This window comes from Micromys minutus (assembly GCF_963924665.1).
Source record: "Micromys minutus genome assembly, chromosome: 1".
Lineage (NCBI taxonomy): Eukaryota > Metazoa > Chordata > Mammalia > Rodentia > Muridae > Micromys > Micromys minutus.
In genome coordinates this window covers 245,681,091-245,702,694 of record NC_137969.1, presented here as the reverse complement: position 1 = coordinate 245,702,694, position 21,604 = coordinate 245,681,091, and the positions used below count along the sequence as shown (strand labels likewise).

General features: G+C 41.3%; 1 protein-coding gene across 4 annotated transcripts in view; it reads right to left on the bottom strand.

Moving 5' to 3' along the window:
* The window catches only part of UNC79 (unc-79 homolog, NALCN channel complex subunit), a gene marked incomplete at its 5' end in the record, with an annotated part of 173,122 nt that overhangs the window by 139,874 nt on the left and 11,644 nt on the right, over window positions 1–21,604 (bottom strand). For all 4 annotated transcript variants that reach the window (XM_080922443.1, XM_080922444.1, XM_080922446.1 and 1 more), the window contains 2 exons: window positions 13,143–13,272; window positions 13,940–13,995. In XM_080922443.1, the coding sequence (XP_080778569.1) occupies window positions 13,143–13,272; window positions 13,940–13,995 (186 nt within the window). The remainder of the gene's footprint in view (window positions 1–13,142; window positions 13,273–13,939; window positions 13,996–21,604) is intronic.

Genomic DNA, 21,604 nt, shown 5'->3' with positions numbered 1-21,604 from the left:
AAACATTTATCCCAACTGACCTTAGTTCATTAACAATCTCAGTGAAGAACAGGCCAGAACCGCCTTAATTTGGTGTTTAAGAAAAGCATCCGTGGAAAAACTCATTGCTAACATCATGTTTAATGCAAAATGAAGTCTTAGTACATTCCCCACAAAGCTGGGGAGGGCAAAGATGTTCATCCTCAGCATGTCTGTCAAACACTTGTAAGGTTTAAGGTAGTGCAGAAGGAAAGACAGAAAAAGACCTATATATATATATATATACAGGGAAAGACTAAACAAAGACAGGAAGACATGAATTAAAAGAAAAAGGAATTGTAAAGTATCCTTATTGGGCTTGAGGAAAGAGGGGCGTAATTAAAGCACCTGCCACTCAAATGTGTAGTGTTCCAATCTACAGAACTCACCTAAGTAGGGGTGCTGGTTGGGGTGGGCACAGCGATCAGCCTGTAATTCCTGGCTTGGCAGTGGAGATAGGGGAGCCCTAGGGAAAGCTGACTAGACAGTTAGCCTTATCAGTGAGCTCTGGGTTTGACTTAGAGTCCCTGTCTCAGTGAATAAGGGGGAGGAAATACAGAGGAAGACTGAGGAGAATCTGGAGCCTCTAAACTAAGGAGTACACACATGCACCCCCACACATGTGAGCATACATACATACACATATCAAGCAAGCACACCATACACAGAGACACATGAAAAAGGGGGGCAAGTATCTTTATTTCAAGGGCACATAATAGTTTTTAGGGAAAAAAAAAACTTAAGAAACTCACAGGTAGGACAGGAAAAGTAGCACTTAACCTTATCAAGGTTTCGGGTATAAAGTGCATTTCAAAATCACCAGCAACAAACAAATAGAAGATTAAGTTTTAGCACTATTTATCATAACAATCCAAGCTACACTACAAGTAATTTTTAACAAAATAATTGTAACAGCTACACACAAAAGATGAGGGAACACAGCTGAAAGAAAATATTTAAGGACCTGTATAAGTGGGAGATTTTATATGTCTGCAGATTAAAAGGCTCGGTGTTGAAAAACATCAATCTTCTCAAATTATCCTATTTATTCAATGAAATATTCAAGTTCTGATTAAAAAATCCAAGCAGGTTATTTTTATAGAAATGACAAGATCCATGAAGATGCAAAGAACATTGCAGAGTTTTAAGATATACTTTATTGTGGGGGGTTGGTATGTGTATATTTCATGTGTGTTTACATATGCACATGCATGAACATGTTTGCATGTGAGCATGTGTATGCATGTGAGCATGTGTGTGTATGTGAGCATGTGTGTGCATGTGAGGATGTGCACACATGCATGATGGGGAAAGATCAACATCAACTGCCTTTTTCACTTTTTATGGTCTCCACTGCATGTTTTGAGATATGGTCTTTCCCCAATCCTGGAGCTCATCAATTCAGCAAAACTGGCCAGTCAGCAAGCCTCAGGGATCCCCTGAACCCCAACCCCCATCTGCCTCCCTAACATTAAAATCACAGGTGTGCACTACCATGGCTGATGTTTTACGTGAGCGCAGGTCCTCTATACTATAGAGCTAAAGTAATAGGATGTAGTTATGGCACTAGGAGAGATGTAGAGCAAAATACACAGTTCTACAAACAGACCTGAAAACCATGTGGGCAATTGCCTTTCAAAGAAGAAAATCAAAAATCAATTCAATGTGAAAAAGATATGTTTTTTCAACGATTTCGGTTGGAATAACTTGGTCTCTTTAGGGGAGAATTCATCCTTCTCTCTCACTCTACACCAAATGCCCATTCTAAACGGATCATGATATAAAACATCAACCTTCTAGGTGCATAGGAGAAAGTCTTGATGAACCTCTTGATGCAGGCCTGTAATCTCGATGACCTCAGAAGACAGAGAAGTTCAAGGCGACCCAAAGCATAGAGTGAGTTGAGGTCAGTTTTAGTGAGACCACACCCCTAACTACAGGGCAAAGGCAGTAAGATATAGGCCTGGATAGCAATCTTGTCTGCCATGCACACAGCCCTGGATTTGATCCTTAATGCTATAATGGGGGGGGGGATAATTCTTTATAATCTTAGAGACAAAGAAGCACAAAAGAAGATACTGATCAATTAGAATATATCAAAATGTAGAACTCCTGTTTAGGCTATGGATATTGGGGCCTTGAAAACCTGGTTCCAATTCTGAGCACCAGAGAAAAAAATTAAAAGACCAAAAATGAAAGATCAACCCCAAAATGCACTAGAGAAAAGAGAACATATAAAAGGCTGAGAGGAAACAGGTCTGAAAATTATCTACTCTATGGACAAGCAGATTCTAAGAAAGCATGTGAAAGCTGTGTATGACAGAACACAGCCTCTCCAAATCAGATGCCAAAATCATAGAAATTCAGTCCCAGAGGAGACTAGCAGAATGGGACCAAAATGGATTTGGGTAAGACTTGATTAAAATGTACACAAACTAAAATCAAAAAGGCAGAATTAAAAATCTTTGCTTAAAGAAACTGTTTTTGGGACAAAATACTTATTATGTATCCATATATTACTATGTATTTATGTGTTAGTGTTTCTATGTATTGTTATATACCTATGTATTACTAAATATCTCTATTACTGCATATCTATGTGTTGCTATGTATTTATGTATTACCACATATTACTATATATCTATGGGTTGCTACTTATGAATAAGTATCTATGTGTCAGTATGCATTGCTATGTATCTATGTATTACCACATATAACTATGTAACTACTTATTGCCATGTATCTATGCATTACTATGCACTACTAAGTACCTACGTGTTACTATGCATTACTATGTATCTATGCATTAACAAATATTAGTTTGTAGCTAAGTATTACTGTGCCGAACTTGGTCTCAGCCCTAGAATGTGGGATCACTGTGTTGCACAGCCACTACAGATTAGTAGAGCTGACCCTGGGTTCGCATATCCAGTAAGTTACAGAGTAAAAGACACTGAGAAGCTAAGAATTTAGAGAAGAAATAAATACGTGAATTAGTGATGATAGCCGCTACAGATTACTGAGGAACATGCGAAAATAACAGGAAGAAAAGCAATAATCCACACTTCATTAGAGAAAAAAAAAATTGAAAAGGTATACAAATTTGTACATTGAAAGTACTTTGTTGGAAGCCAGTGAGGTAGCTCAGTGGGTAAAGGTGCTTGCCACCAAGCAGGAGGCCCCAGAATCCACATGGTAGGAGCACCTCAATTCCCACACGCTATTCCCTGACCACCACATGTGTGCATTCACATGTACACATATACACAGAGACAGAATGAATAAGTAAATGTAAAAAATTTTTAAAGTGCTTCACATTACAATCAAGAAAACCAAGATAAAGATATTCAACCTCAAATGTTCATGAAAACTTTAAAAATAAATGAAAAACAAAGAGATTTCTCCAACAGACAAAAACATCTCAGTGGCCTAAAATTCTTCTCCAATGAGTCTAAACACCAGAAAACAATGAATGAATGTTTACACATCTTTCACAGTGAAGCGAATTTTTTTTCACATAAAGCCATTTTTAATATGCTCAAGCTTAAAGAAAGAAACAAAAACCTTTCTGAAGGTTTTGCTTTACAGCTCAGTGGCACATATGTAATGCAAACACCTGGTAACTAGCAAGAGAATGGCCAAGAGTTCAAGGTCAACCTCGACTGGAATGTCAAGTTCCAGACTCGGAGACAATAAAAATGTTATGAAACATGCCAAAGACATAGAAATCATAACCCATAACAGGGGTGGGGTATAAACAGAAGAATACCTAGACTCATCTGGAATTAGGAATAGGGTTTTAAAATAATTACTTTAGGTTTATTTAAAGCTAGAGACAGACGGTTAAAATGAAAATTCCAACATAGAAATGAAATTTCTATGTAGAAGTACTAAAAGAAACAGAACACATCAAATCAGTAATTCAGCCTGTGGGCTTTCAAAAACATTGGACACAGCAAGAAGAAAGAATGGATTGATAAACTAAAATAAAAGTCTATTTTAATGAAAGTACAGTTTGCTTTGTGTGGGCATGTGCTCACATGTTTCTAAAGGGGCACACACACACACACACACACACACACACAGAGAGAGAGAGAGAGAGAGAGAGAGAGAGAGAGAGAGAGAGAGAGAGAAGTGCATGTGCACACATGACCGAAGTCAATATTAGTGCCTTCTTCAGCCACTTTCCACCTCATGCTTGGAGACCAGGCTCCTCACTGGAGCTAGAGCTGACCCCCATTAACCCAGGGAGCTCCTGTCACTGCCTCCCTGGCACCAGCATCACACAGATTATCCAACCCAGCGTATCATGTAAGGGCTGAGGCCAGTACACGGATGGATCATCTGTCTGTGCAGCAAGCCCTTAATCAGCTGAACCATGCCTTCAGCCACCCGCCATGTCCCCTCAAGATAATAAAGTATATAAAACCTCTGGAGGTAATATTAAATATGTTTAGAGTCTCTGGATATTTAAAGGAAAGACTATTTAGATAGGGTGGCACCCAGTTTTTTGAAGTACCAACAAGAGGTGAAAACCATATGCCCTAAAAGCTCAGCAGATCCCAAACAGAGTAAATAGAGAGACAACCACAGGCCAAGCATGAGAAAACTAGTAAATACCGAATAGCGGGAAAACCTTTGAAAAATGCAAATCGGAAAGGTATCACATTAAATGCCACAATGATTTCTCCTTAGACACAGCAAAGTGACACAAATGATGTTAAATGAGAAAAGCAACATTTACTAGTTACAATGAAATTAAGGTAAAAAAAAATTAAAGAGAGCTATAACTGTAAAGATGTGGGCATGAAGCAATCCGCCTATACCTACCACAAACAAGAAAAAGATCCAACAATACAAATTTGTAAATAATCCGCCATGATGAGCATTAATAAAAATGCAGCACATGGAATCTGGAAAAATGCCTCAGTAGCTAAGAGCATAGGCTGTCCTTCCAGAGGACCCGGGTTCAATTCCCGGCACCTATGTCAAACAGCTCAAAACCACCTGTAACTCTAGCCCCTCTTTTGGCTTCCATGAACACCGGGCATGAATGTGAAGCACAGACACACATACAAGCTAAACACACATGCACACAACAACAACAAAGTTACAAAACTCATTAATAAAAGTACAGCCTGCCAAACCCTGTTGGATAAGGTAACTGTAAAATGCAGAGTTAACTGGTCAATTACAACATAATTAAAAGTTATTCTAATGTTAAAATCCACAGTCGAAGTATCCTCTAATCCTCATTTTAAAAAGAGAGAGAAAGAGAAACAGATAAAATTCAGTTCCAGGAAGTATTAAAAGATGAAGTCATAAAAACATAACCTTTATCTGTCTTCTCTGATTTTGATTTATTCTAGTTTATCTTAACATTATGATAAAAGTTCAAGATAAGAGCTGTAAATAACGGGAAATGAAACGCTCTGAAGCTGATCATCGTATGCAAATCCCAACAACTAGCACCATGGCGAGATGCCCCTGCAGTTAGGCCCAACCAACACTGCCCGTTCTTCCGCTTTCGCTCACCAGCCTTTCTGATCCGAGGGTCTCAGACCAGGGAACCAAGCAGGAAGCCAGCAGTGAGAGGGCACGAGGCTTGGGAAGGGCTGGCACAGCATGTCTGCCTGCAAAACCTAGGCAGAGACACACGGCTGCTTCCCAAGCCGCGTGGCGATCTGAGTTTGAACCCCAGAACCCACATAAAGGATAGAAATGACTCTCTAAAGTTGTTCTCTGACCTCTGCATACAAACCGTGCCGCATGAGCCCATACTTGCCCATCAGGAACACAAACGTGCAGCAATAATACATTTTAAATTCAAAAGAGGTCAGTCGCCAACTCCTCCACAAATCATTGAATGGCATAAGGTGTTCATAGCAGTTTCTCATATCTGCTCAAAGTTGAAAGCAGCACAAATATTGATAAAATAGGGCACTTGGAGAATAACTAGAACTAACGTCTTCAATAATATAGATTAAGTTTAGTATTGCTGTGTGGATGAGTGACGCTGGACAGGAAACGTGCGTGCTCTTCCATCTTACATGCATGTACAGCTGAATTATATCAGTTCAGTTAGAACCATGTCAGGGACTGCTCGCAGGCACCAGAGGGGAGTTCGGATCCGAAGAGACATTATTTTCTGTGGTTTTGTCCTTGTCGTTTGCTTTGTTGTTTGTCTTTGTGGTGACCACAAGAGCGTTGCACATGGGCTAAAACTGACCCAGCAGCTGATCCATGGGATGCCTCCATTAAGTACCATTTTCAATGCGACACAAGATAAAACCTGGCATTTTCTAAATCTGACAAGATATCAACTGTCAGCTAGGAGAGTCCTGTGAACTGCATGGAAGACGGGCAGAGATAGCAGAACTCGATGGAGCATAGCCAAGTAGATAGATAGATAAAAAGATAAATAATAAATAAATAAATAAATAAATAAATAAATAAATAAATAAATAAATGAGGGTTGTCTGCCTCTAAGTTAGCAATAGTCAACAGTGTGCATCCAAATAGCAGGAGCAGAAACAAAGCTCATAAAATGCTTTCAAGGCTTATAAATGAAAAGTGATTACCAGTTTTAAACTGTAGACATAGGGGAAACACACTTAAAATCTTGTGCTCTAGGCCTGTCAGATGTGCACAGTAAGAAGCTCTCTCTAAAAAGCTAAATAAGTAAATTAAGGCAGGACAATGGTGGTTTTCAAATAAATGCAAAGAGATAAAAAATTAGCCCCAGTAAATTAGCATTAAAGGAAACAAAAAAGTGCATTGTTTAACAAAAGAAAACAAAACTCAAATGGCTCAGTGGCTAAAGCACCTGCCATACAAGCCTAAGGACCAGAGTTCAAATCCCAGAATCCTTCTGAACGCCAGGAGGGCATCATGGCCCACCTGTAACACACCGCTAGAAAGATGGAGTTGCGAGATCGCTAGAGAAAGCTGGCTGGCCTCTTATGTGAGGATATAAAAGGTTGAAAGTAAAATGATGGAAAAAGTTATACCACACAAACACTTTCAGAACTCTGCACAGCTATATTAGCTTATGACAAAGTAAGTGTTTAACTCAGAAAGATTCATGAATGATTAAAAAAAAATACATACTTTCAAAAAGTAGTAATAAAGCTTCGATTCACCTGGAAGAGACTGAATTCTAAATTTGCAAGTTGCATTTACATACTAGCACCCTCTCAAGATATTAAAAAGTAAATAGATCAGATGGGGGAAAAGGAACTAGATAAATCCATAATCACAGTAAAACAAAACAACAACAACAAAAATAAAACAACCTACCACTTTGGGACTCCCCTCTTGGTAATGCTAGAGAAAGTGAGCGGCATGCAGTGACAGGGTTGGAGAGGTGGGTCAGTGGTTAGAGCACTGGCTGCTCTTACAGAGAACCAGGGTTTGATTCCCAGCATCCACATGGCAGCTCATAACCGTCTGTAACTCCAGTACCAGAGAATCCCATGCCCTCTTCTGGCCCTTTTGGGCACCAGGTAAGCATCTGACACAGATGTATATACAGGCAAAATACCCATACACATAAAATAATAATTTAAGTTTAAAAAATGGAATGGCGTTATAGAAAGTGTGAAGCAGACAAGTAATAAATCTGGTTTCTTTCATGTAGAATACTGTCCACATTGTTTAAATACACAGAAATATTTACATGCTTAGTCCTGAAGGAATTTATTTCAAAAATAAATAAATAATGTAGGACTGTGAAGATGGATCGGTCAATGAAGTGTTTGCTATGCAAGAAGAGTGGTCTGGATTTGATCCCAGCACTCAAACAAAAAAGCCAGATACTGGAGAATCTACAATACTGAGTTCAAGCTACACCACAAATCCATAGTAACCAAACCAGCGCAGCGTTGCCATAGCAACAGAGGGGTAGAACAGAAGACACAGAGTTTAACCCAAGCACTGTTAACTGCTTCATCCTGAAAGAAGATACCAAGAGACATGCATTGCTTACAAAAACGAGAGAGACATCTTTAGTGAATGATGCTGGGGTAAACAAGCATCCACGTGTACAAGACTGAAACTGGATCCCTCTCACAAAAATCAACTACAGCTCATCACAAGCTTTAACATAAGGTTGGAATTTCTATGGGAAAACATTGCAAGCATTAGGACCAGAGAGTATTGTGGGGGTTGGCATAGGAATGGCCCCCCGCTGCTCATCAGGGTGTAACACTACTTGACAGGCATTAGGAAGTGTGGCCTTGTTGGAGTAGGTGCGGCCATGTTGATTGGGGGTGAGCTTCAGAATTTCAAAAGCCCAAGGAGTCTAAGTGTCTCTCTTTCTTCCTGCTGCCTATGGATTGGGACACAGAACTGTCAGCCCCTCTCACATGTCCACCTGCCTGGTGCCATGCTTCCTGCCAAGATGACAATGAATTAAACTTCTGAACTGTAAGCCAGCCCCAATGAAACGCTTTCCTTTATAAGAGTTGCCATGGAGCTGGAGAGATGGCTCAGCGGTTAAGAGCACTGACAGCTCTTCCAGAGGTCATGAGTTCAATTCCCAGCAACCACATGGTTACTCACAACCATCTGTAGTGGGATCCGATGCCGTCTTCTGGTATAGCTGAGGACAGCTACAGTGTATTCATATATATATATATATATATATATATATAATCTTTAAAAAAAGAGTTGTCATGGTCATAGTGTCTCTTCATTGCAGTAAAACATTGACTAGTACAGGAATAAAACTGTAATAGATTGGTAAATAAAAATGTGACTTGCCGTTGTAAGTACCTGTAGCAATGCCATACTGAAAGCCCTCTGTACAATTAATGTGACCAATGTTAAATCACAGATTAACAAGAGGCTATAAAAGTCTTGTAGGTTAGAAAGAAAATATAGTTTCTTGTTCTTTAATGGTATGAAATATAAAGTAATGTTTAATGAAGCTACCATGATAAATATATATGCATAATGAGAGTGTGTGTTAGTGTAACTGGAGTGGGAAGCTGTTTATTAAAGTTGAGTATATGTGTGCCCTTTAAGCCAGCAGTTCCATTGTAGGGAGATAGATATATATATATATATATATATCGATATCTATATCTCTATCTCTATCTCTATATCTATATCTATAGATATATATATATACATATACAAATATACATATATATCATATTAAAGACATTTCAAAAAATGCTCAGAGTAGCAGTATTTGAACAACCAAAATTTAGGAACAACCCAAACATTTGATAATAGTAGAGAAGTTAGAAAAATTGTGGCACACATATTTTATGGACTATATAGCAACAAAAGTGAACAGACAACAGTCATCCTTAGTACACAGATAATCCACACACATACACACACACACACACACACACACACACACACACACACAAAACTAATGAACACATTCCACTTTTATAAAGCTCAAATTCAGACAAAACTTAACCTCTGCTGTTGAAAGGAGGTGACCATGCTGAGACCACATTGGGTCCTCATACACTTACTTGGGGGTTTTTACATGTGCATAATGCACCAGCAAAACAGTCTTACAAGATTTTAGTTGTGTAGATAGAGAGTCAAGATAACTGAAGAGAAATAAGAACATAATGGTGGGAAAGTCCTGGTCCAACCATCTCATAGAGTCAACTAAATCTTCAAGTCTGCTAACACTGCTTACATTGTATGCCATGTCTGATAACCCAGATCAAGCTTATCCTCCCAGTGCACCTCCCATTTTCTTTGTGCTGTCTAGAAATGTAGTTAAATGGAAGCTAAGTAGCAACTCTGCTACAAAGGCTAAGTCATTTGGTATGCTGTAACAAGAAAATCACTGCATACTTTCTCTTTTGTTTTATTTGTGTGGGTGTTTTACTTGGAATATGTTACTTTGCTATGTGTGCCTGGTGCCCACAGAGGGTAAAAGAGAGCATCATATCCCCTGAAACTGGAGTTACACATGGTTATGAGCTCCCATGTAGATGCTGGGAAGTAAAACCAAGACCTCCAGGAGACCAGCTAGTACTCTTCACTGCTGAGCATCTCTCCAGCTCCTGTTTTTATAATAAGAGGTGGGGAACAGCTGGGGAGGTGGATGGTTCATTCAGTAAAGTGCTTGCTGGAGAAGCAAAAGAGGTGGAGATAAAAGGATAGCCCAGGACTGCTGACCAGTCAATCTACCAGAGCATCCAGGTTCAGAGAAAAAGCCTGTTTTGGACAATAAAGTAACCAGTGACAGGGCAAGACACATGGCATTGATCGCTGGCTTCCATATGTGCAAGCCATGTGCACATTAAAGATGAAGTGGGTTTAGGAACCTCTCTGCTTGGTAAGTGCGGTGCTTACCCCTCATTGAAGAAATCTCTTTCAACAGACGGTCAACTGCTCACACTGTAGAGAACAACTTCTCGGGAGGTGCCACATCTACAATATAAACCCTGCACCTAATGCTCAGGGAACATCTCAGAAGAGGGGTAGGAAAGTCAGTAAGAGCCAGAGGACCCAAAATCAGCTGTGATATTGTATCTCTTAGAAATGTCAGAGACACACCTCAACAGCGTGGCTGCCTGGTCAAGACAGGGATGATGACGGTACCAACAGGCTAATGAAGAAGGGGGAAATCTCAGCATCCAAAGCTGCAAGAACAATATCCAACAGGTAGCTGGTGCCAAACACACAGGAATACACAGACCACAGTGACGGCTTTCTGTCTCTTAGTGGTCTGTTAGCGTGGGAATTCTAAGAGAGCCACTTATCACTGAGGACGGTGCTTGGCTACAAAGTAACACACGAGTCCAGCAGTAAACAAGGGAGGCAACACGTGACTACAAGGATGGACTATGAGTGAAGCCCTAGCCTCTTCCCATGAGTCCAAGAGAATGAAGAAGAACTGCTCTGATCCTAGCATGCAAATGCCAAACCAGTTTGAATGACAATTTCTTAGATTTCTTAGTTGGTCCCTGCTAGAGGCTTTGGATACCCCATAACTAGAAATGACTGTCAGGGTTTGGGATTGAGGGATGCTCTGGTCAGCGAATCTCATCAAAGTCTACAGCAGGCAACCCCTCGTTGTTAGGAAACAGCGGCAAGTCTTTCGCAGGTACTGCCAGTCTTCTGTGGGCCTCCTCACTCCATTGTCTAATTGACTTGTAATTTTTCCAGTTCTAAACGTCACCAAGCTGTCTGCTGCATCCACCTCCCAAGCCCTTCTGCCCTTCTACCTGAAGTTTCCTCCAGCTTAAACTCCTGTTTCGTGCACTCTTGGCTTCTTCTCTTCCTGTGTCTAATTATGTACCCATCACAGCCTGGGCTACCAACTAATCTCTTCCTGTGTCTAATTATGTACCCATCACAGCCTGGGCTACCAACTAACCCCCCCTAACAAATGCCTCTCCTCCAGACTCACCTATGGCCAGGATGAGCTAGGAGCCCTCCCAGAGTTCCCACAGATTTGTTTTTGCTCTACTTTAGTACTTAGCCTTAGTAAACAGTCTGGATCCTCGTCCCCCTACCCCCACAATTCACTTGAAAGCTCCAAGAAGCTAATGACTATAAAATGTTTTTGCTTTTTTCACCGGAACACAGAGAAATGCCTGGCTAACAGCATTTAACCCATAAATATTTGTTAAATAAAATGAATTTCCACATCTAGATACCCCATGAATATTTGCTGAATAAACTGAATTTCCGTACCTAGGCTATATTCGGTTTAATGAAGGCGGCTTTTGTGTTGGTTCCTATGCCAGGAACGAAACTACAACACCTGGAACAGAGCTAGCACCAGATAGATAGCTGCTGTATAGGCAGACCTTGCTGGTATTGATCACACATTCAAACGTCACGGGAGAGCTTATGTCAGAGACCCCACAAAAAAGCGTCAGTGCCAAGTATATCAGCCATTTCCCTTTACCAAGTTATTCATCTCGCAACAATGAAGCATTCTCTATCAGTAATACAAAATAATAAGAAGAAACAATTTAACAAATTCCCTGTCCACCTTTCCTGCATAAACCACTTCTTATCCCAGTCTCTACCGCTTGAAATCCACCTTGTATGGTGTAAAACATATGTATGACACCGTTGAGGGGAGGTGGGCATGGATATTGGAAAATCCCTTAGCCACTGGGATTTTTTTTTAAACTTTGTGATATAAGGAACAACCTAGGACCTTGTGCCATCCAGTCTTTCTGTCTGTCTTTTTTAAAGTTCCTTGGTAGATATCTGTCACTGTTTTTTTTTTTTTTTTTTTTTTTTTTTTTTTTTTTTTTTTTTTTGAAGGTTCTCTATAGCTCAGGGCATCTTATAATCCATGCTGTGGCCCAGGCTGGCCTTGAACTCTAGAGATTTTTAATGTCAGCCTGCAGAGTGCTGAGGTCATAAGAGTAGGCCACCGTGTCTGACTGAATCATTGCATTTAATGTCACTGTTTTGTTGCCATGATGAGACTCTTCTGGTGACACTGAAAACTCAGCCAGGCCTCTCCCGAGAACAGAATTAGGCAGCTGGGCATCTGCTAAGTGATAGTAAATATCCAACCTTGTTCCCATCACTTCTGGTTTTGAAGTAATTAATCTTAGCAGTGGGTATGATGGAGACCCTTTGGATAGTAACTAGGATAGGGCCTTGGGCAATCTGCTACGAAGTCATAAATATTTTAATTGGTATAATTAAGGGAGTTTTGGTGATGGTGGAGGGGTTGTTTGTTGCTTGTTGATTGTTTTATTGCTTGTTTTTCTCTGGGTTGTGCTTTGGTTTGGTTTGGAATGGGGTTCTCTAATAGTTCCTGATGACTTCAGACCTGATTTATAGTCAAGACTGACTTTGCACTTCTGATCCTCCTGCCTCCACCGCTCAAGTGCTGGGATTGCCATATACGCACAGCACACACTTGATTATCTTAAGAAATCGTGTCTTTCTGTGCTGCCTAGGATGGCTCCTCAAACTCCCGGGCTCAAGTGATCTTCCCATCTCAGCCTCCCCTAACAGCCTGGACAGCTGCCCCTGGCTAAATGGCTTCTTTTGAAGCCCAGTGTCCGAAAGGACAATGTCAAACTGTCTAAGATGGCCATCTAACATAGTGAGGCGCGGTGGCAAGAGGGAGAGGAACACGGGCCACCGCAGAGCTCCGCTCTCCTTACCTGTGTATTGTAAGCCCCTGTACTCGCTTATTGCTCCGGGAGGCTTCAGGTTGGGCCAATAGTGGAAAAGCATCTGCACCGCCGGAGGCTTCACCTGTGAAGGCCCGTAAGCAATCACATACAAAAGATCCTGCCAGAGGAAGGGACACGATTTGACTCAGCAACCTCAAATAAAAATAATGATCACTCACCCAATATAACCAAAGCAGTAAAAATCCGAACAGAGAAGGTGGGTCATTTCCCTGGATCCCATCCTCCAGGTGCACTTTACAGATGAAATTATGTTAGCATATCATTTTCTTCATACATTCATGTGTTTGCTTATATGTCCTACAAATGATGCCCTCAAGGGGGGTTCAAAAGTGCAATCGCCATTAATCCTCTAATGAGATTCAAATGAAAGACTTTTTACAACAGCGTATGCCCACATATCAAAGACTGTTTTATAAAAAAAAACATTTTCCTAATAACATTTTTTAACAATTCATGTCTGCTATTTGGGGGAAAAAAGACAAATCTTAAGCAATTTCACATTCAAGTCATACTGTCATGTAATATAATATTTGCCTAATTCCATGAATAAGATACGTTCAATTATTCTGTCAAGAAGTTCTGTTCTTGAAGTTTGATTTCTGTTCTAAGTGATAATTTTACCAGTAAAAATAAAGTATAGGTTAATCACATCAAAATGATAAGACAAGTATAAATCTGATCAAAGAAACAATAATAATATGTAATTGTTAAAATTGATATAAATTCGGTTAGTAAATATGGGACAATCTTGACATAGAACTTACTTTCCAGACTTCTTGTTTATACTTCATGAGGCATTCCAGTAATTGACAATGATACACTGTGAGGAAGAAAACGTAATTTGTGATGAAATGTGAATGACAGGGAATCATCCTTGGAGGTATCATAAATCACCTCAGCTTCCATCTTTACTTCAACATTAAGTTGGAAAGTATTCAGCACATTCCTAAACATCCTACCAGCCCTTAGCTTCACTGAGCTTCATCTCAAAGCCATCCAGACAGGCTCTGCAAATCGCACTAGCAACGCAAACAGTAGACATCTCCAGCAACTGTACTTATATACTGTGCACATGGACCGGTGCAGCTAAGAACCACTCGAGAAGGAAAAGCCTCACCGAAGAGATTGTTGTTTTTGAGTGAACTTGTTCTTGGTCAGATATTGGGCTGGGCGATCCACACACGTGACCTCACAAACTCCAGGCCATCAGTAGTTAGAAAACTGGTGCTGATTTTCCTATCCCCACCCCAAGTCTGAAAACCACCAAGCAACGCAGAAATTTTACCACTTAACCAATAGCCCCATCCACTCATCATAAAGAAAAAGACCCGTCTCATAAGCTCCTGGCAGATGTTGCTGGCTAGAACTGAGTCCCAATAATAGGAAATTTGGGTTTTGGGGTTTCGTTCATTTTAAGTGGAAGTTTCATTAATCTTTTGAGAATTTTCTACAATGTTTTTTGATCATAGTCTTACTTATTCCCCTAACTCCTCCCAGACCCACTCCTGACTTTCTACCCCTCCCAACTTTACGGATTTTCCTCCTTTTTTTGTAATAGTCCCTCAAGCCCATTTTTTTGCTGTCCATATACTCATGGGTGTGGGGCCATTTAGTGAAGCATGGCCAACCCATCAGGGGTCACACCCTTAAAGAAAACTGACTCTCTCTCTCCATAGAAACCAATAGTGATCAATTGCTGTTACCCATAGGTGAGGCCTTATGAGCCTCTCATCCCCCATGCTAGACTAACTGGCTTGACTTTTTAAAAAGATCTGTAGATCTTTATTTGTGTGTACATATGTGTATTATGTATATGTATGCATGTATGTATGCATGTGCACTGTGTGTGTGTATGTGTGTATGTGTGTGTGTGTGTGTGTGTGTGTGTGTGTGTGTGTGTGTGGTACCCACAGAAGCCAGAAAAGGATGCCAGAGACTCTGGAACTGGAGGCAATTGTGAGCCATCATTTGGATGCCAAGAAAACTGGGCCTGGATCCTCTGTAAGAGAAGTAAGTGTTTTAACTACTGAGCCATCTCTCAGCACAACTATCTTGGTCTTCCATAAGTTGTTGAGTGTAGTAGTCCTGTCATGTCCCAAAGACTGGCTTTGACCTATGGCTCTTACACTCTTTCCTGTCCCCCTTCCATGATGGTCCCTGAGCCTGAAATTTTTTTCCTCTGATGTCTAAGAGCTGTTCTGATTAATAGGCATAAAATATAAATTTAGAGAGCACTGTGATACCATGTTCACTTGGCAAAATAATAGTAGTAGGTTCTTGCCTGAGAACTGGGAACTCTCTAGCCATTTATTATTAGCCAAACTTACAGTTCCAAGCCTGCATTTCTTCCTGTGTCTTGGGTCTTAAATCCAATCTGAAAGCAGTTGGTTACCTCCATAATATTTGTGCCACTATAACACCCATGAGTCTATCTTGTCCATTATAGTAATTCCCAGGGCTCATAGCTGGGTAAAACTTAGTACTATGAAAGCTAACCACGGAGGAAACTTCATACTAGCACCAACTTGATTTCTCCATTTCCTGTGACCAAAGCATGTGATATCTTCACAAAAGAGTCTTTTGCAGGGGACCTGTTAGAGCCACACAACAGCCAGCATGCTTCTTTGATCTACCTGTGTTCACTTGCAAAAGAACAACATTCGTCTTAGACAGATTAGTGTTTGGTTCTTTCCATAATCTATTTCCCATCTCCATTCCAACACGGAAGTTTATGCACTGCAGACCTCTGTGTCATCCAAATCCCACGGACACGTTTCATCTGCATTTTTCTCTGACTCTTCGGAAGCATTTGGTGATGCTCTCTACATTTTAAATCTCTCCTCTTGTGGCTTCACTCAGTAGTCTGTCCCTATGCCAACGCTGAGTGGGCGAGTGTCCCAGGACACTTGGTCTTACACAACATCTGATCTTCTGCAGTGTGGCTTACATGGACCCTATTCAGAGCATTCCACGGCCTGTCCTGTGAACAGACTTAGAGAGTTCCTCTGTTCAAACCGCTTCCCCTCCAAATTCCCCCACTCAGTCTATCGAGCAGAACTTGATCTATATTTTCTTTGCTCAAGAAGCATGAAGCTGCTCCTGATTATTTCAATTCCCTGAGTCCTCCTCTGATACGTTAATGACCCACAGTGTTTAATTGGTGCATTACACAGCTTGCTCTACATTTATTATCAGTCTTGTGCAAGACGGCTCCCTCTGTGGCCCCTGGCTGACTTGGCCTCAAATGTACAGTGATCCTCTGCCTTCATGATGTTGGAGTTGCAGATGCCACCACACCTGGCTGCCCCAGAATGATAATGAATCATGGGAATATGCTTTATCCTCCCAAAGAAAAGTAGATCCCAAGAGAAGCCTTCCATTGCAGTGGTTTCCACAATACCTACCAGAAAGCTCTGCACACAGGAGTTGCTCAGTGAATGATAGCTGCTTAAGCAAGTGCACTTTTAGTCTTTTAAGACGTATTTTATTTTTAATTATTCACGCATTTGTATGGGGTGGTTTGTACACACGCGTGTGAGTGTCAATGGTCATCAGAGACATAAGATCCCCTTAGGAACTAGACTTATAGACAATTGTAAACTCCTGGACGTGGATGCTAGGAACCAAACAAGGAACTTGAGTTTTCTGGAAGAGCAATGTGTGCTCTTAACCACTAAACCATCTCTCCAACCCCTGATGGCTAATGTGTAATACACAATCAGCTACAAAACTAAATGGTCACTTGTTGCTTCCTCTACCCCATGCCACTAAAATTTAAACAGGAGAAAGATTTTTTTTTAAACTTACTTGAAACATTACAAAACCAGTTTTTGTAAAATTTTAGGTTTTGGGTGGGATTTTTTGGTGGTTGGTGGTTGGTTGGTTGGTTGGTTGGTTGGTTGGTTGGTTGGTTGGTTGGTTGCTTTGTTTTAGAAGCTGATGCAACAGTTCTCAAATGTGAGCTTTGTAGAAGGCAACACAGTTACCTTGTCCCATTAGAAATTTGAACATACCTGCATACATTTGATCCCAAAGTGACCCTTGTGGATATCTTCTCATTTCTTACCTGTTTCCCACATCACAAGACTAGTTTTGAGTCAGAAATGTAATCCCCAATACCGGAGAGTTCGCTGGCTGTAAACATTATCCCGTGAGCAGATTTGAAAATAACAGGGGTGATTTTGTATGATCACAGTAGTTTTCCATCACTTCAAGTTCAGGAAGAAAATGCTACATTGTAGCAGCTCGCCTTGTTTCCCAGCACTTACAATGTACAGGTCAGAACACCAAGGCCAAGCAAGCACGTGCACTCATGTTTTTAACTTTTTGATCTTAACAACATGTTAAGGAATATCGGGGAAAAAATGTCCTATTTCGTGGTGAGAGAGCTCAGCCATGAGGCTGTAAACTTGTTTGGGAATGCAATGATGAGACTTTTGCAAATGAGCTCAGGAAACTCTGACCTCTGAAGCTCCCAGAATTAGTTCAGGTATTAGATGGTTTGTTAGGGCCAAATCACATTCTCCACACATCTCTTCAACGGTGATACTGGGGGCAAACCAAAGCAAACCTGGTACCTTCCAGAGCCTAGGGTTCACTTAAACATCACTCACTTAGAGGTGACACAGCCAAGAAGGCCCACTTCTTGCATGTTTTTTTCCCCTGAGAATAATACTTCTTTGGGTGGGTTACTGTAACAGTCACCTGAATTATTGTTCCAAGTCTTGAAGGCCAATTTAGCCAAAACCCTAACTCTTCCCCTGGGACTGTTAATGTCTACTGGGTGGCTAGGAGAGGTGAAGAGGTGTGGCTTCTGCTTTCATACTGTGTCCATCCCTCCTCTGCCTGAATGTTCAGGTAAGATTCTATACATGGATATGTTGATCACGGGAAAAACTTGTGCCCAGAAATACAATGCAGGGTTATTTAACTTGTCCTGGACTTCCTAGTCTCTCTCTTCTCCCATCAAAGCTAAAGACATCTACCAGCCCCCATGACTGGAACTACCAGACCATGAAAAAAGAAAAAATAAAGCAGTGTCAAAGAAGGTTCTGGAAGGGTCTACCTCATACCAGAGAAGACAAAAGTAGTCTTCCTTTTATGACACGATTTCCATCCATCCTTTTCTTTGTCCTGTAGATGGAACCCCACTCTCCTGTGGTAAAGAAACTGATTTGTGAGTACACTCTCCCCTATTCTTCATTATCTGGCCAATGAATAAAGTCTTACTTTCCCCTGCCAATCAGACATTGCTTCTTCCATGGAATGAAGTCCAGGACCCAGGTCCAGGATCAAACCCACATTGGACTAACCTCAAGATGTCCACTCCACTCTATTGCTGCCCAACACCGGGCCCACTCTTCCTGATAACACCTTAACTCAATACTGTCTAAATGAAGAATCCTTTAAGAACAAATAATACAATAAATATAAGTTGTATTTTGAGGGTCTTCTAAGGTAAACAGTGAAAGATAGGAGATTATAGCTTGCCATAAAGTAGACATTTAAATTAAATTCACATAATAATTCCAGAGATGTTATACTTGAGGGTGTTTTGGACAGCATATCTCTCAAAATCCACATATAAAATTCTGCTCCCCAGAGTGACATCATTAGGAGGTGAGGCTTTAGGGTGTACTTAGGTTGTGAAGGCAGAGGAGGTTTTTTTAGTGACCTTGTTTTTTTAATATTTTATTAGCAATGATAGTATTATCATTGTTAAATTGTGTGTATAGAGAAGGTGTACATTTTCTTACAGAGGCCAGAAGAGGGTTCTGGACACGCTGGGGCTGAGGTTACAGACAATTGTGAGATGCCCAATGTGGGTGCTGGGAATTGAACTTGGATCATCTACAAGAGCAGAATGCACTCTTAACTACTGAACCAGTAATAAATTCATTGACTATGAAAGTCATTAACTCAGCCCTTTAATGCTCCTTTCTTTAAAGACCCTAAAAAATTCCCCTTGACCTTTCTTCTATGAAAGGACAAATAAATCTGCTTATGAGCCAAGAAATGAGCCCCTACCAGAAACCCAAATCTATCAACGACCTCAAAATAAATGTCCTACATTCTGAAGCCATGAGAAATAAGCATTTAACCCTATACGCCACTCACATCACGGTATCCGTTAAAGTATTCCTGCTAGAGGAATTCTTTAATCTGGACTAACACATGAATGTGATTTAAAATTACCTAGGAGACAAACTGCTGTGTGTCTCTAGGGATGCTACCAGAAGGCTCGACTAAGGGAGGGAAATGTGGGAGGAGCCATTTTCGGGATGACAATAGAAACTTTAGCGTCCACCTCGCTCCCATTCCTGACTGTGGATACTCATAGTCCTCCCATCATGGCTTCCCCACCAGTGTGGTGTGTATGCCTTAAACTACAAGGCAAAATGACTCCCTTTCCTTCCTTGAGTTTCTGGTTGGGTATTTTTGCCACAGCAACAAAGCAAAGAACTAATATAACCCCAAACACACTGACGCTGGGAACTAGTGCTAAAACGTGGGGTGCTACTGGAACAAGTACCTAAAAATGTGGAAGCCATCTTAGCATTAGGGAGCTGTAGAGACTGCAAGCCTTGTGAGGTCCATTCTGGAGAAGTCGATGTTACTCTAAATAACTATTAAAGACAACTATGTGATGTCTGAGGAAGAGACGCGCAGGCAGAGCTCCACGCTTCTGAAATCATGCTAGACTGGCTGTTGGTTTAAAAGACACACACACACACGCAACTGAACAGGAGAAGCAGTTCTAAGCAGGCGTCAGGCAGAAACAGGAGCATGAAATGGCAAACTGGAGAAAAGGCCACCCTTGTCATAAAGTGACAGAGAACATGGTCAAATTACGGTGACGTCTTGGTGTTCTATGGAAGGAAGAGACTTTGTGAGAGATGAAACTGGCTGAGGAAATTCTTTTGGAAGTGCTCAGTGACCTGGTCTGTGTTTTGATTTTTGTTTCTGCTATTGTTTTCTGAGTGTTTGTAGTAAAATTCCAGAGGGAAGACATTATTTCAATCAGCACTGTTCATCAAAGAAGAAACTAGGTGAAAGTTTGCAAACTCCTCGGGAGGGATCACTGGGAGTATGACCAGGGAACTCGAGAACACATCAATCAGCCCTCACCAAAGAAGCCACACACTGTGGTCCAAGACCACCAAAGACAGTTTAGAAATCATCACAGGCCTAGAGAACAAGGGACAGCATGGCTTCTAGGGGCCCACAAGCAAGTGGAGGACCTCACATCGTGCCCTCGTTCCTGCTTTATTCTGCCATATTCTTTATCTGTCAGATTGCGGCTCTTTGGGCCCCAGAGTAGCTTACACTACACCCAACAAAACTGTGGGCCCATGGATACACCCACTTAAAGTTAAAAGGATACCCTGAGAAGCCATGGGCACCCAACCCCAGACTGTGGGGGTGAAGCGGAGGTAGATAATAAAGAACAGTCACCACAGGAAGACCTAATTAAGGGAACTCCCAGTGGACCAGTGGAGGCCAGGCTGCCTAGTGCTATAGTGGCAGGGTCACTACACAAGCCTTGGAGCAACAACTGCCTCCACGGGGGCTCTAGAAGGAAAGGCATCAAGTCAAAGAAGATGTACAGGGTTAAGGTTTGATGCTGAGTTTCAAACTCACCCCTTTTGCCTTTGGGCTGGGCTTTCTATTCTCTGGCTGGCTCACCTGTGTACTTTGTGGTTTACGTGCCTGTCCGAGTCTGTGGAGGGACTTAACCCTCAGCTTCCCATACACAAAGCAAGTGCTCTGCCATGGAGGTGCAGCCCCAGCCCTCACAGTTCTGTTTTGAAAGCATGTGACATACTGAAGAGCAAAGCATTCTGGGATTAAATCATGCCCCAAATCTGTCAGTTATATGAACTATTGGACCACAGGTTTTTCAGCTGATAATGGGATGAATTAACACCTGCAGGATTGTCAGGATGGAATTAATGTGTTTCGGGTGTGGAAGGATGTAATATTGGGGAGAAGGGGTTGAATACTGATAAATCAAATATCTGTGTTCCCAAACATCCATGTTAGATCCTAGCCCCCAATATGATAAAACTAGGAGACAGTGTGTTTAGGAGGCACTGAGGTCATGAGGACTGCCCCCCCCCCAACAAATGTGACAGTGTCTGCACATCAGCAGCTCAAGAGATCACTTTCCTCCTTCCTTTGTGAGAGGGGACAGCACAAACACACACACACACACACACACACACACACACACACACACATCAGGGAATTAAGCCGTCACCAGACAGCGAGTCTGCTAGGACCTTGGTTTTCAACTTCCTGGCTTCCAGAACTTTAAGTAGTCGTTGTTTTCAAGCCTTTTTTTTTGGTAGCTCAAGTGACTAAAACTAGACTAAAAACTGGCATCTACCTTGATTCCAGCATTTGAGGAGGCTGGAGATGAAGAACTG